The following is a 15,494-nucleotide window of genomic DNA, read 5'->3' as shown; positions in this document are numbered from 1 at the left end:
GGCCTAATTTTTGTATTTTTTGTAGAGATGAGGTTTCATCATGTTGTCCAGGCTGTTCTCGAACTCTTGAGCTCAGGTGATCTGCCCGCCTTGGCCTCTCAGGGTGCTGGAATTACAGGCATGAGCCACCGCGCCTGGCCTATTTATTTTTCTTTTACTATTCAACATACTTCAGCCTTTTCTGAATCACTCATGATGTCCTGATAATTCTTAATAACTGATGTTGTCCTAATAACTGATGTCCTGATAACTCTTAACTGTATTTTGCCAGACTATTGTCTTTGAGTTGTACCTGTTGAACCTCAATTGCTCTGCTAGTTTTTTCATGTCTCTATTAAATAAATTTTTCATTTCCTCTTTTCCTATTAGGCTGCTAGCAGTTACTCTTGTTATAGGTATGCTTGCCTCCAGTTACCAGTCTTTTTTTTTTTTTTTTTCTGATGTGGTATTTCTAACATGATGCTAGTTTTGAAGCTTAAATTACTGTACTTGTGAGGACTGAATGAAAAATAGGGTCAATAGATTCTGGAGGGTTTGTTCTAATCATTAAAGGAGGCGAAAACAACAAAAACCTTAGTAGGACTCTGGGATCAGATTGTCTAGGTTCAGATCTCAGTTTTAGCACTTACTAGGTTTGTATCGTTGGGCAAGTTACTTCTCTAAGACTCAAATTTTCTCACCTGTGAAATGAGGACAGTAAGGACACCAGTATCAGCTTCATGAAGTTGTTGTAAAGATTAGAAAAAATAATGCATCCAAATCACTTAGCCTAGTGCCTGGCATGTAGTTGTGTTAACTGTTAATTATAGCACTTGTCCGTTTTTGCTATTTAAGTTTTTTTTTTCCTTTCTTCCTGTTAGTCATTTTTAGAATAGGAAAAATTGCCAGATAAATTAGTTGAATTCAGCATCAATCAGATGTCACCCGAACAATGGTCAAATAAATTAGTAGGAATCCATTCTGGTGTCCAAAATTTTTCACTGGGGTGTCTGTGGATGGAACACAGAGTTGGAGTTGAGATTTCTTCACTTCCATCCTTCTATTCCAGTATCAGATGTAATTTTTTCTTAATGTCTGAGAATAGTATGTTGGCTGGGTGTGGTGTCTCATGCCTGTAATCCCAGCACTTTGGGAGGCCAAGGCAGGAGGATCACTTGAGCTTACGAGTTTGAGACCAGCCTGTGCAACGTGGCGAAACCCCATTTCATCTCTACAGGAAATACAAAAGTTAGCTGGGCGTGGTGGCGCATGCTTGAAGTCCCAGCTACTCAGGAGGCTGAGGTAGAAGGATGACTTGAGCCCAGGAGGCAGAGGTTGCAGTGAGCTGAGATTGTACCACTGCTTTCCAGCCTGGGTGATAGAGCCAGACCTCGTTTCAAAAAAAAAAAAAAAAAGGTAGTATGTGTAGAATATTAGCACAAAAGGGAAGATAAAGAAGGTACCATTTATGTAAAAAGAATACACACATACATAAACTTGTGTGTGTATAGGTTATATGTGGAAGGTTTCCTAAGAAACTAGTAGCTGAGGTTGCCTTTGGGAGAGGAACTGGTTGGCAGAGGATGAAGGTAGGAAGAAGACTTGGTTTTTATTACTATGTGCATGTATTACCTATTCCAAACAGTTATCAAACAAGAGTAAATTGAACGTGATAGGCTTCAGGGTCAGGTGGTCTAAGAATTGGTATTCAGCTGCTTGTCTGGACATTCCAGGCAGCTGACTGTCTTAAGATTTCGGCCCAGCCTTGAGCTCTGCTTTTCCCTTGAAGAGGATAAACAAAAAAGTCCTTCACAATAGGACTACTTTTCTGTCCTTAACTACCTAGTGAATTTGATTCACAAACTCAGGGAAAGAATTAGGTGAGCATTTAATTAGCTGAATGTGGTACTGGTGATTGGACAGCCCTGTAGATCAGAATCTTATTTTCCCAGTAGAACTCATGGGAATCTTCAGTAACTTCAGGTTGATAGGAAGACTGATTCTTTGCTTTGGTCTTACAACTTTATGTGTAATGAGATTTGCTGTAGAGCTTTATATAGCAGTTCTTCAAATTACATTGTTCTGTTCAATGTCATTTTGTTATAACAGTGATGAGGAAAAAAATAACAGTTCCCATCTGGGGCCACTGTCTGTGTGGAGTTTGCATGTTCTGTCCATGTCTAGGTGGGTTTTCTCTGGGTCCTCCTGTTTCCTCCCACATCCCAAAGATGTGCACATGAGGTGAACTGACATGTCTAAATTGTCCTTATTGGAATGGGTGTGGGTCTAAGTGTGCCCTGCCATAATGTATGCATAGCTCACATTATTTCAGTGTTTAATATTGGAAGTCTTTTGGGTCTTTATTTAGAAGTTTAGTGATGTTTTTGTGACCAGAAATATACTGTAGGAATATAACTCTTGTTTATGTCACTTAGCCTATGGTAAAATAGGTTTCGTTTTATGTTGTTAAGCTTAAAGTTACAGTGTCCAAGAATCTATCTGTGATGTTAAATGAGGAGTTACAATATTTAGTGTTCTGCATCAATAAAAGGTCTGTTGAACTTATTGGGTCCAACGTTTTAGGAGTAATGAGAATTTGCCCTCCTTTTATTTTCAGGCATCAATCCATGTTTTTTAAACTGTTAGTATCAGCAAAATTAGGTATAGGTTATAACAATCTTTGCTGGTTGTATATTTCTCAAAAGGCAGGTATAATCTTTAGTTTATATTTCTGGATCAGAATATTCTGAAAAGGATAGTTCTATTAAAGTAAATTCAGTCGTGTGTCGCTTAATGATGGGGATCTGTCCTGAGAAGTGCATCATTAGGTATTTATTATTGTGTGGGCATCATAGAGTATACTTACACAAACCTAGGTGGTATAGCCTATTAGACACCTGGGATGTATGATATGACCTATGGCTCCTAGGCTGTAGACCTGTACAACTCTGAATACTGCAAGCAGTTATAATGGTAAGTATTTGTGTATCTAAATGCATCTAAACATAGAAAAAGTACAGTAAAAATGCAATATAAGAAATAAAAGATGGTATTCTTGTATAAGGTACTTACCATAAATAGAGCTTGCAGAACTAGAAGTTGCTCTGGGTGAGTCAGACATTACTGTATACAACTGTAGACTTTATAAACACTGTACACTTAAGCTAATTTTTTTTTTTTTTTTGAGACAGGGTTTCACTCTATCATTCTGTCCAGAATTTGATGGCGCAACCACAACTCAATGCAGTCTTGACCTCCCAGGCTCAAACAATCCTCCCACCTCAGCCTTCTCAATAGCTGGGACTACAGGTGCTCACTACCACATTTGGCTAATTTTTACATTTTTTTGTAGAGGTGGGGTCTCACTTTGTTACCTCAGTCAGTCTTGAACTCTTGGGCTCAAGCGGTCTGCCCGCCTTGGCCTCCCAAAGTGCTGGGATTACAGGTGTGAGCCACCACACCTGGCCATAGGCTACACTAAATTTATTTAAATTTTTTTCTTCAATAATAAATTAAACTTAGCTTACTATAACATTTATGCTTTATAAACTTTTTAATTTAAAAAAACTTTTTTTTTTTTTTAGACAGAGTCTTGCTCTGTTGCCCAGGCTGGAGTACAGTGGCGTGATCTCAGCTCACTGCAACCTTTGCCTCCCCGGTTCAAGTGATTCTCCTGCCTAAGCCTCCTGAGTACCTGGGACTACAGGCATGCGCCACCACGCCTGGTTAATTTTTGTATTTTTAGTAGAGATGGGGTTTCACCATGTTGGCCAGGCTGGTCTGCTAACCTCAAGTAATCCACCCACCTTGGCCTCCCAAAGTGCTGGAATTACAGGTGTGAGCCACCGTGCCCAGCCTAAAAAAACTTTTTGATTCTTACATTTTAAGCTTAAAGCACACACTATACAGCTTTCTTTGTATTGTTATTCTATAACCTTTTTTCCATTTTTTTTTAAATTTTATTTTCTACTTTTAAAAATTCTGGGCCGGGCGCGGTGGCTCAAGCCTGTAATCCCAGCACTTTGGGAGGCCGAGATGGGCGGATCACGAGGTCAGGAGATCGAGACCATCCTGGCTAACACAGTGAAACCCCGTCTCTACTAAAAATACAAAAAAACTAGCCGGGCGAGGTGGCGGGCGCCTGTAGTCCCAGCTACTCGGGAGGCTGAGGCAGGAGAATGGCGTAAACCCGGGAGGCGGAGCTTGCAGTGAGCTGAGATCCGGCCACTGCACTCCAGTCCGGGCGACAGAGCGAGACTCCGCCTAAAAAAAAAAAAAAAAAAAAAAAAATTCTGTTAAAAATTAAGACATAGAGCTGGGTGCAGTGGCTTTTGCCTGTATCTTAGCACTTTGGGAGACCAAGGTAGATCACTTGAGCCCAGGAATTCGAGACCAGCCTGGGCAAGATGGTGAGACCCTGTCTCTACAAAAAAATTAACAACTTAGCTGGGCGCAGTGGCATGCACCTATAGTCCTGGCTACTTGGGATGCTGAGGCAGGAGGATAGCTTGAGTCCAAGAGTTTGAGGTTACAGTGAGCTATGATTGTATCAGAGCACTGCAGTCTGGGTGACAAAGTGAGACCTTGTCTCTAAAAAAAGAACAAAAACCAAACTGTGACACAAACACTCACATTAGTCTAGGCCTCTACCAGGTCAGGACCATCTAGACCAGATGATAGGAATTTTTCTGCTCCGTTATAATCTTATGGGACCACTCTCATATGTGTGGTGTGTTGTTGACCAAAATGTCGTTATGTTATACATGACTATATTCACCAAATTTGTGCTTTTCCAGCCCTGGTGATACTTATATTTTATTATAGGATTGAGGCTGGGAAGAAAGGGTTAACTTCTCAGAGACTCAGCTGTTCTCAGTGCTAAGAAGTGAATCTTCTTCCAGTAGCTGGCCCGTGCCTGCTGAGTAAAGTCCATACTTTTTCTTAGCAAGTCTTTTTTTTTTTGAGACAGAGTCTTGCTCTGTCACCCAGGCTGGAGTGCAGTGGCTGGATCTCAGCTCACTGCAAGCTCCGCCTCCCGGGTTCACGCCATTCTCCTGCCTCAGCCTCCCAAGTAGCTGGGACTACAGGCACCTGCCACCACGCCCAGCTAGTTTTTTGTATTTTTTAGTAGAGACAGGGTTTCACCGTGTTAGCCAGGATGGTCTCGATCTCCTGACCTCATGATCCGCCCGTCTCGGCCTCCCAAAGTGCTGGGATTACAGGCTTGAGCCACCACGCCCGGCCAGCAAGTCATTTTAAAGCTCTTCATGACCTTTATGGCTTCAGTTTTCTGCATCCTATACCCTGCCCTCCCCACAATCTAGGTATTCATTTTTACCTTGACATCCTGAACTCTTCCATGGCCCTGCCTTTGCTTGGAACATTCCATCAGCTGGACATTCCCTTTGTCTTTTGTTTCAACCTGTTCAACTTCAGCTTATCCTTCCAAGATCCAGGTATGGTGTTTCATTTTCCATGAAGCTTTCTCTGATTCTACTTGGCCAAAAGTCATCCTCTTAAGCTCCATGGCACTCTTCTCTTGAGAAATCTATGGCATGCCCTTTTAGGGCTGTTTATGTGTGGTGTACCTTATCTCACCTAGAGGAAACTGCTCCATAAAAGCTGGGTTCTAGTTTTAGCCATCACTGTAATCCCCAGAGCATCCAGCCATACACCTTCACACAATAGGGACTCCTATGTTCATTGAGTGAATTGTCAGTCACCATTTTGAAAGTGTCTTCATTTTGCCTTATCTTTTCAACTGGATAACCATTTGAGCCCACTGTTATCTGTAAGGGCTATGGAACAAACTGTTGTGAAACAAAAAACACTTCATCCCATGTTGATACGTTTAGAAAGTTTATGGTCTGAGAAAATCTGTGCCTTTTAAACCTCAGAGGGCAGGTGTATTAACAAACTACAGAATTTTCAAATAAATGAAGAATTCCATTACCTCACTATTACTGTTGATGAATTGGCCTCTGACAGCACTTAAGCATCAAAACACACAGCGTCTTTTCAGGTGAGAGGCTGGCATGAGGGATTTGATTAACTTTTAGAAAAGTCTTATGAAAAAGGACTGTTGAACTTTTTCCCAGTTTGTTTCTGCTGTGGAATATGCTCTGTGTCCTGTCAAGTAGCTAAATCTTTTTCTGTGCCCTGTTTCATTATTGTCACAAAGTGCTGGTTTTTTGTTTTTGTTTGGAGATGGAGTCTTACCCTGTCGCCCAGGCTGGAGTGCAGTGGTGTGATCTTGGCTCACTGCAATCTCTGCCTCCCAGGTTCAAGCAATTCTGCTGCTGCAGTCTTTCAAGTAGCTGGGATTACAGGCGCATACTACCATACCTGGCTAATTTTTGTATCTTTAGTAGAAACGGGTTTCACCATGTTGGCCAAGCTAGTCTTGAACTCCTGACCTCAAGTAATCCGCTCACCTCAGCCTCCCAAAGTGCTAGGATTACAGGTGTAAGGCACCACACCCAGCCTATAAAGTGCTATTTCTTAAGCACTATCTGGGGTCAGAGGTTACAGTTTTTTTGTTTTTTGTTTTTTGTTTTTTTTGAGACGGAGTCTCGCTCTGTCACCCGGGCTGGAGTGCAGTGGCCGGATCTCAGCTCACTGCAAGCTCCGCCTCCCAGGTTTACGCCATTCTCCTGCCTCAGCCTCCTGAGTAGCTGGGACTACAGGCGCCCACCACCTCGCCTGGCTAGTTTTTTTTGTATTTTTTTAGTAGAGACGGGGTTTCACCATGTTAGCCAGGATGGTCTCGATCTCCTGACCTCGTGATCCGCCCGTCTCGGCCTCCCAAAGTGCTGGGATTACAGGCTTGAGCCACCACACCCGGCCAGTTTTTTTGTTTTTTCATTTTGAGAGTCTTGCTATGTCGCCCAGGCTGGAGTGTAGTGGCGCGATTTCAGCTCACTGCAACTACCATCTCTCGGGTTCAAGCAATTCTCCTGTCTCAGCCTCCCAAGCAGCTGGGATTACAGGTGCATGCCACTGTACCTGGCTAATTTTTGTATTTTTAGTAGAAACGGGGTTTCACCATGTTGGCCAGGCTGGACTTGAACTCCTGACCTCAGGTGATCCGCCCACCTCGGCCTCCTAAAGTGTTGGAATTATAGGCATTAGCCACTGCACCCAGTCTACAGATTTTGAATCACATCAATAAACCTCATTTGGGATCACGTAGTCAGCCTTCTTTTTATTTTCAGATGGAGTCTCACTCTGTCACCCAGGCTGGAGTGCAGTGGTGTGATCTTGGCACTGCAACCTCTGCCTCCCGATTTCAAGCAGTTCTCCTGCCTCAGCCTCTGGAGTAGCTGAGATTACAAGCGCACGCCACCACACCTGGCTAATTTTTGTGTTTTTGGTTTTACCATGTTGGCCAGGTTGGTCTCAAACTCCTGACCTCAGGTGATCTGCCGGCCTTGGCCTCCCAAAGCGCTGGGATTACAGGTGTGAACCACTGCACCCGGCCATGTGAACCGGCACCCGGCCATGGGATTACAGGTGTGAACCACTGCACCTGACCTTCTGTCAGATACCCGAGTTCCCACCAAGCGTTGATTCACTTCTCAGTGACAGGCAAATTCTCTACTTTTTGAGGTTGTCAGTTTCATAATTCAAATCTTCAGACACTCACTCAGGCCAGGCACAGTGGCTCATGCCTATAATCCCAGGGCTTTGGGAGCCCGAGGTGGAAGGATGGCTTGAGTCCAAGAGTTTGAAGTTACAATGGGTTATGATTGTGCCACTGTACTCCAGCCTGGGTGACAGAGCAAGACCCTGTCTCTAAAATTAAAAAAACAAAACTTTAGACATTCCTGTTAGTAAGCTTTTGATTTTGCTCTTCAATGTTGAGTATATCTTTCTCCCTCTATGGCCTGCCCATTGGTTCTGATTCTAATGCTTTGGTTTTATTTGTTTGTTTGTTGAGACAGGGTCTCACTCCATTACCCAGACTGGAGTTCAGTGGCACCATCATGGCTCACTGCAGCCTTGACCTTTTGGGCTCGAGGGATCTTCCTGCCTCAGCCTCCTGAGTAGCTGGGACTACAGGCATACATCACGGCACCTGACTAATTTTCATATTTTTTGTAGAAACGGGGTCCCACTGTGTTGCCCAGGTTGGTCTCAAACATCTGGGCTCAAGTGATCTTCCTACCTTGGCCTCCCAAATGCTGGGATTATAGGTGTGAGCCACCAGGCGTGGCCTGATTCTCTTTGGTAAACAGTTTAATCACTTTTCTACAATGTTTAAGTCAACTTTCCTGTTTTTCTCTAGGCTAAATATCTTCTGGTCTTCTTAAGATACTTCTGGTCCTCCTATTTCTTAAAATATAATGTTCAAAACTGTGGATAGTATTCCAAATAGGTTCTGGTTTGTGTTGAGTAGAACAAAAGTCTCACTTTACACACTGAGGATATTATATTTGCATTACTCTATCTAAAATCACATTAATTTGGAGGGCAACATTGTCATCCTCTTGATTCCTACTGAGCACATAATATCAACTTAAGCCTGTAAGTCTTTTCACACATAGGTAGGCATGACTCATCTGTGCTGTACTTTTACAGTTGTTCTTTCAGACCCAAATGCAGGATCCTGAATTTATCCCTATTAGGTTGATCTTGTTAGATTCAACCTATTAGAGTACTTTTGGTTCATGGTTGGGTCATCTAGCACATTTGTTCTCCTGCCCAGCTTCTTGTCATCTGCAAATTTGGTAAATATGTTTTGTTTTCTCCATCTTAGTTATTAACAAAGATGTTGAGACAGGCCAAGCTGTAATCATTTCATTGTACCATACTATTGCTGATAGATTTTAATTGGCCGGATCAATTGTGTATGGAGGTAGAATTGTCAGGTTGGATTAACTATTCCATAATTGTGACAGGAACTGTCTTTTAGGTGAGTAATCGTGTTGTAGCTGCTTAAGGAGCTATTTAATGAGAAACAATAAAAATAAGTATGGTCTGCCAGGCACAGTGCCTCACACCTGTAATCCCAACACTTTGGGAGGCTGAAGTGGGAGGAAGTCTTGAGCCCAGGAGTTCGAGACCTGCTTGCACAACAAAGTGAGACCCCCATCTCTACAAAAAAATAAAAAATTAGCTGGGCGTGGTGGTACCCACCTGTGATCCCAGCTACACAGGAGGCTGAGGCAGGAGGCTCCCTTAAGCCTGGGAGGTCGAGGCTATAGTGAGCTGTGTTTGTGCCACTGCACTCCGGCCTGGGTGACAGAATGGACCCTGTCTCAAAAAGGGGAAAACAGAAAAGAATGAACTATGGTCATGAGATGAGGAACTAGTTTGAAAAGTTGGGGACCTTGCTTATATTCCTATATATAATAAAATATAATTCTTGTATGTTTAGATTATGTAAGGTCTTGAGCAGAAAACCTTCTGGACTGACTAGAGGCAAATGTGGTATAGGGGAAAAGGTCCTAACCTTGGCCCTGTGGTATTTGTTCATTTATTTATTCAGCAAGTGTATATTGAGTGCCTACTATACTTAAGCCCTGGAAATAAAATGTTGACAAAAACCAGACTTGATCTTTATCTTCAGTAGAGCTTACATTCTGGTGGGGGAAACAATTTGATAATTACAGAAATATAATCATAATACTTTCTGTGATCTGTGTTCTGGACAAGTGTTGTCCAATGGAAGTATAACGCAAGCCATGTATGTAATTTAAAATTTTCTAGTACCTACATTTGAAAAAGTAAAAAGAAACAAATTTTAATAGGTTTTATGTAACCCAGTATATCTGAAATATTATTTCAACATGAAAGCAGTATTAAAAATGAATGAGATATTTTACATTCTTTTTCTTGAACTAAATCTTTGAAATCTTAAACTTGTGCCACATCTCAGTTTTGACTAGCCATATTTAAAATGCTCAATAGCCACAGTGGAGCCACTGTATTGGACAGCACAGTTCTATACCCAGTTTTATGGACTCTGGTGTTGGGCAAATTACTTTCCCTCTTTAGGACTCCTGCTTTCATCAGTAAAATGAAGGATTCAGACTTGTTTATCTTCTAACCACAAAATGTGGTTCCCTCCAGGTATGAGGGAGCCATCAGAGGTGCCCTAAATAATCTGTATCTTGATCTGGGTGGTGCTTGTGTGGGTGTATGTGTAATACATAAAAATTCATCCAGGCTGTACACTTAAGATTTATACAGTTAATAGTATCTTTGTTATATTTCAGTAAAAGTTTTTTTTTTTTTTTTTTTTTTTTTTGAGGCGGGGTCTTGCTCTGTCGCCCGGACTGGAGTGCAGTGGCCGGATCTCAGCTCACTGCAAGCTCCGCCTCCCAGGTTTACGCCATTCTCCTGCCTCAGCCTCCCGAGTAGCTGGGACTACAGGCGCCCGCCACCTCGCCCGGCTAGTTTTTTTGTGTGTGTATTTTTAGTAGAGACGGGGTTTCACCGTGTTAGCCAGGATGGTCTCGATCTCCTGACCTCGTGATCCGCCCGTCTCGGCCTCCCAAAGTCCTGGGATTACAGGCTTGAGCCACCGCGCCCGGCCAAAAGTTTTTTTTTAAAAAAACTAAGTTCACTTCCAGTTTGATTTGGTGCCCTTTGCTAAACTCACTCTTAGATGAGGAGACCTTCAGTGGAAATGTGTGATGTGAAAAATGCAAACAGCCAAGAGTTTTTTTGTCTTCTTCCCACCCAGGATGTGTCTAGTCCGAATGAAGCAGGAAGGCCGGAGTGGGAAGTACATGTGTCGTATCATAGTTCATTTTATGTGGGAGGATGTTCAGCAGCGCGGCAGAGTCATGGGGGTAAGTGAGTGCTGTCAGATGCTGGTCCTGGACAATTCCAGAGAAGGGTTTGAGTTTGGAATTTTATCTGTTCTAAAATGGCCCTGCTTTTAGATTTCTGTGAAATGCTGCCTAATATCAAGTGGCAGTTCAGCTAAAGTCACTTTTTCTGCCTCTGTGGAAACTCATACTCCACAGATACTTTGTGTGTTTGTACACATTATTTGTGATTTGTCAGTATGAAGTCATCTTGTATGGAGATGGGATTGTAAAGCCCAAATCATGGTGATAGGAGGGATGGATTTGGTGAATGGAGGGAATCAAATGATAATCCAGTGAAGGATACTATACCTTTGACACCAATTCAATATTTGAACCAGTCCTATAAATTAGTTCTGTTGGGAGGCCCTGGTATGGGGCCTACACTCTCCTCAGGAACTGAAACTCAAGCTCCTTGATCACTAGCAACCTAGAAGAGTCTAGTAACATACCTACTGAAAATGTACATTGGTACATTTAATAATTAACCTGAGAAAGGGGAATATATTGTATATATATGTCACATGGGATGTAATGACAATAGAAAAATGAAACCAAAACACTAGAATGTAGTTGGTTATACAGATCATAGTGTGTCCAGAGTTGGTTCCTTCCGGTGGGTTCTTGGTCTCGCTGACTTCAAGAATGAAGCCACAGACCTTCGCAGTGAGCATTACAGCTCTTAAAGATGGTGTGTCCAGAGTTTCTTCCTTTCGGTGGCTTCGTGGTCTCAATTGACTGCAAGAATGAAGCTGCAGACCTTCACGGCAAGTATTACAGCTCTTAAAGGTGATATGGACCCAAAGAGTGAGCAGCAGCAAGATTTATTATGAAGAGCAAAAGAACAAAGCTTCCACAGTGTGGACAGGGACCCAAGTGGGTTGCCGCTGCTGGCTAGGGTAGCCAGCTTTTATTGCCTTATTTGCCCTTGCCCACTTCCTGCTGATTGGTCCATTTTACAGAGTGCTGATTGGTGTGTTTACAATCCTTTAGCTAGACACAGAGTGCTGATTGGTGCATTTTTACAGAGTGCTGACTGGTGCATTTACAATCCTTTAGCTAGACACACAGCGCTGATTGGTACGTTTTTACAGAATGCTGATTAGTGCATTTACAATCCTCTAGCTAGACACAGAGCACAGATTGGTACATTTACAATCCTCTAGCTAAACAGAAAAGTTCTCTAAGTCCCCACTTGACCCAGAAGCCTAGCTGACTTCACCTCTCAATAGTATCTTCTTTTGTTTGTGTTGTGTATTTTGTGTATCTAGATCATGTTTTAGTAGCTTGTGGTTCCCTGTTACTTCTCATTTCATTGCCTCCCAGCTTGGGAGCATCCAAATTAGAACCATGACTAGGTCATGAAATGGGTTAATTTGGTTTCTTTCATTACAGGGCAAAGTTATCCCTGTGGACTGAGAAGTAAACAAAGTTTATGGACATATTATAAAAGTTACATATGCTCACAGAATAGAAATCAAAGAGTAAAAAGTATTGAGTGTAAAAAACAAGTGTCTTTTTTCTCCCCAGTCTAACTCCCCAGAAGTAACCTTTTTTATTTTTTGTTATTTTTTCTTACCTTCAAGGAAGGAGAAAAGTAACCATTTTTGAGTTGATGCCTATCCTTCACCTGAGAGCTATCTTTGTAATGATCCTCTTTGGTTCCTTTTTCATTTTTCTCACTGTTATGCTTTCTTACTGTCTTGGCTGCTGTGTAATATTGGAAAAGAAAGTATTTTTTCTGTTCTATCACTCAATTACAATTACACAGAAGGTTTCTGTGACACATTTGTGGGAGTTTCTCCCACACAGCAAACAGGCAATCACTTCTGGAGAGAGGTCACCAGGTGGGTGTCCTCTAACCCAATTCAATTCCAATATTGTATACCCGGAAATAGTGTCAGATCCCACAGGTTGAGGGCTTTGCCCACAAGACTGCCCCCAACTTGCCACACCAGTTGCAAGCTCCAGGCTGTTTTATGTGTGCTTCTGGCCAACTGATTATAAATTGGGGTTTCCCACCCTTTCCTTGGGTTCAGTTAATTCGCTGGAGCGGCTCACAGAACTCAGGGAAACACTTATTACATTACCGGTTTATTATAAAGGATATTACAAGGGATACAGATGAAGAGATGCATAGGACAAGATGTGGGAAGGAGTGAGGAGATTCCATACCTTTCCTGGTGTGCAGCTGTCCAGAAGCCTCCACCTGTTCAGCTATCCTGAAGTGCCCCAAACCCAGTCCATTTAGGGATTTTATGGAAGCTGCGTTATGTAGGCACAACTGATTAAACCACTGGCCATTGGAAATCAGTCAGCCTCTCTGCCCTCCTTGGAGTTTGGGAGATGGGACAGAAAGTCCTAACCTTCTAATCCTCCCTTGGTCTTTTCAGTGATCAGCCCCTATCCTGAAGCCACCTAAGTGCTGCCAGCCACCAGTCAATCATTAGCATACAAAAAGACACCACTTGGGAGAGGCCAAAGATTTTAGGAGTTGTATGCCAGGAAAGGAGTTGAAGACCAAATATAAATTTCACGATATCACAGCTGCCCAGAGTGAGATCAGCAGCCTTTAAGGTATTCACCCAGCTGAGTGTTCCCACATGCCCTCAAGTACTTACCACCCGACTCTGCGGCAGTGCACAGTGGACATAAAGTGGTTGGCAATCTCAGTCCTATTTAATGACGGCCAGAGATACCTCCTGGTCAGCCAAAGCCCTGGCTGACTGCCAGGCAGTTACACAGTAGCTCTTCCTTTAGTGAACCTGTTCTTATCATTGTTGACTAAACTCTGCTGGAAGTTGTCTCACTAGAGCCCTATGGGCCACAGCTGTCCCTGTCCTGACTAGTTTAATGAGCCATAGGTTGCTGACTCCTGGACCACAGGAATATTTTAGTTGCCTCTGCCCGCAGATGAATTTCCTTCTGGACCTCCATCTCTCTTCATCACAGTAGTCAACACTTGAGCCTTCTCCCATGTTAATTCTTATGTAGTGTCCCTTCTACTTAACTGTAAGTTTTATAAAAGCAGAAAACCATCTTATTCCGTTTTTTGCTTATGCAGTAAACATTGAATAATTGTCAAATGAATGAATATATTGAATACCAGGCTTTGGAATTCTTTTTTAAGCTAACATTTTTTAGATAAATCATACCTGATTTATTAGTCTCTGATCCAAGTGTATATCAGTGCAGTCCTGCAGGAATTAGGGGAATTTTTCCCCTATTGCATTTTATCAAGCCATTTTTTCTGTTTGGATTGTTGTAGATAGGGTGCTGCCCATAAGGAAGTGTTTTAGGTAAGCGTTTCTCAGACCTTAATGTGCCTGTAGTTCACCTGAGGATCTTGTTAAAATACAGATTTTGATTCAGTAAGTTTCAGGACAGGTGTCAGAAAATCTACAGTTCTGAAAAGCTTCCAGGTGATGCAGATGTTGCTAGTGACGCAGGGTGGGGTAGGGGCCAATAGCAAGGCTTTAGGTGGTACCCCAATACAGGCTCTTAAATTGCCTTTATGAAGAGAAGTGCCCAAGTTCCAATTTAGTTACAAAGACTGTAAGTAAAGGATGATGGTTTTAAAATAACAGATTTGGAAGAGTTGGGGAATTACTATTTATTGCTTTTCTGCTATAGTTGACTTGATACCTCCTTTTAACCTCATGGCATAAATAGACACGCCTTATATAGGCAAGACAATTGTATATTAACCAGTGGGTCGTGAATGCATGCATGGATGAGTGTGAGTACATGTGTGTGTTTGAGGGGATCTCAGTCTTCTGTGTGTGTACAACCTATAAATGGGACATGTGGTTAGGGAGAAGTGATACGCAGTGTAGAGCCAGTCTGGCCTGGTTCTCACCCTGACTGGCAAATCTTTCCTCTTCTGTGCTTCAGTTTCTGTGTTAAAAAAAAAAAAAAAAAAAAAAGGTGGGGACAGGGGAGGCCTAACTGCATGAGCCCCAAGTTTTCAGCTTTTTTTCAGCTTGAAAATCTGATTTGAAGGTGGTAATTTGCAAATCTATGTCTGTGTTATTTGGCATCCCAGGTGTACCTCTGTAAGAAAACTCATATAAAAAGTAGAATTTATAAAACCGATCAATGTAGTAGTGATTTTTCTCATGCCAAAAACTTAGAGGTGATTGCTTTGAGTGGATTGGTGTGTGGAAGATCAAGAAATAAGAGAGCCACTTTTGAGTTAGTGATTAATAATAAATTTGCATCAAAAACTCCTTTGAAATTAGAATTCTATTCTGATTTGGTGGGAAAATTTTTATTTTACAAAAATTTGCTTTTCACCAACTTTTTGGAGCCCAACTATTGTGAAAAATGGAGCAGACTCATATATCATCGTGAAGCTGGTACAAAAAGCAGGTGTTAAATTTGAGGTTACAAAAATCACATCAATAATTTAGAGTGTTCTGACTTAAAAAAACATTATTTGGGATTTAAACTTATAAATTAGCTGTGGAAATAAAGTTCATTATATCACCTCATCTGGTCTTGTTTTATTTCATTAACTGCTTCTTAAAAATCTTTGTGAGCTGAGTTGCAGCTGAAGAGGTTGGAGACCGTTTTTCCTTGGGCCCTTGCCGCACTCCTGAGTGTTGGTAAGAGTAAAGAACTAAGACTTGACACAGCTGTAAAAACAGACAGCGCCTTTGGCCTCAGCACTTTCTCCTGGTGCAGGCAGATTTCAGA

At 42.1% G+C, this 15,494-nt stretch overlaps 1 protein-coding gene across 2 annotated transcripts in view; it reads left to right on the top strand.

Annotated features, from left to right (window-relative positions):
- Positions 1–15,494, top strand: part of LOC117068698 (ubiquinol-cytochrome-c reductase complex assembly factor 1) — a 109,330-nt gene that overhangs the window by 53,988 nt on the left and 39,848 nt on the right. For both annotated transcript variants that reach the window (XM_033186223.1, XM_033186222.1), the window contains exon 7: positions 10,670–10,778. In XM_033186223.1, the coding sequence (XP_033042114.1) occupies positions 10,670–10,778 (109 nt within the window). The remainder of the gene's footprint in view (positions 1–10,669; positions 10,779–15,494) is intronic.

Source organism: Trachypithecus francoisi, unplaced genomic scaffold (genome assembly GCF_009764315.1).
Source record: "Trachypithecus francoisi isolate TF-2019V2 unplaced genomic scaffold, Tfra_2.0 Lachesis_group21, whole genome shotgun sequence".
Taxonomy (NCBI): domain Eukaryota; kingdom Metazoa; phylum Chordata; class Mammalia; order Primates; family Cercopithecidae; genus Trachypithecus; species Trachypithecus francoisi.
The sequence above is the reverse complement of the archived record's forward strand: the minus strand, read 5'-3'. Positions and strand labels throughout refer to the sequence as shown.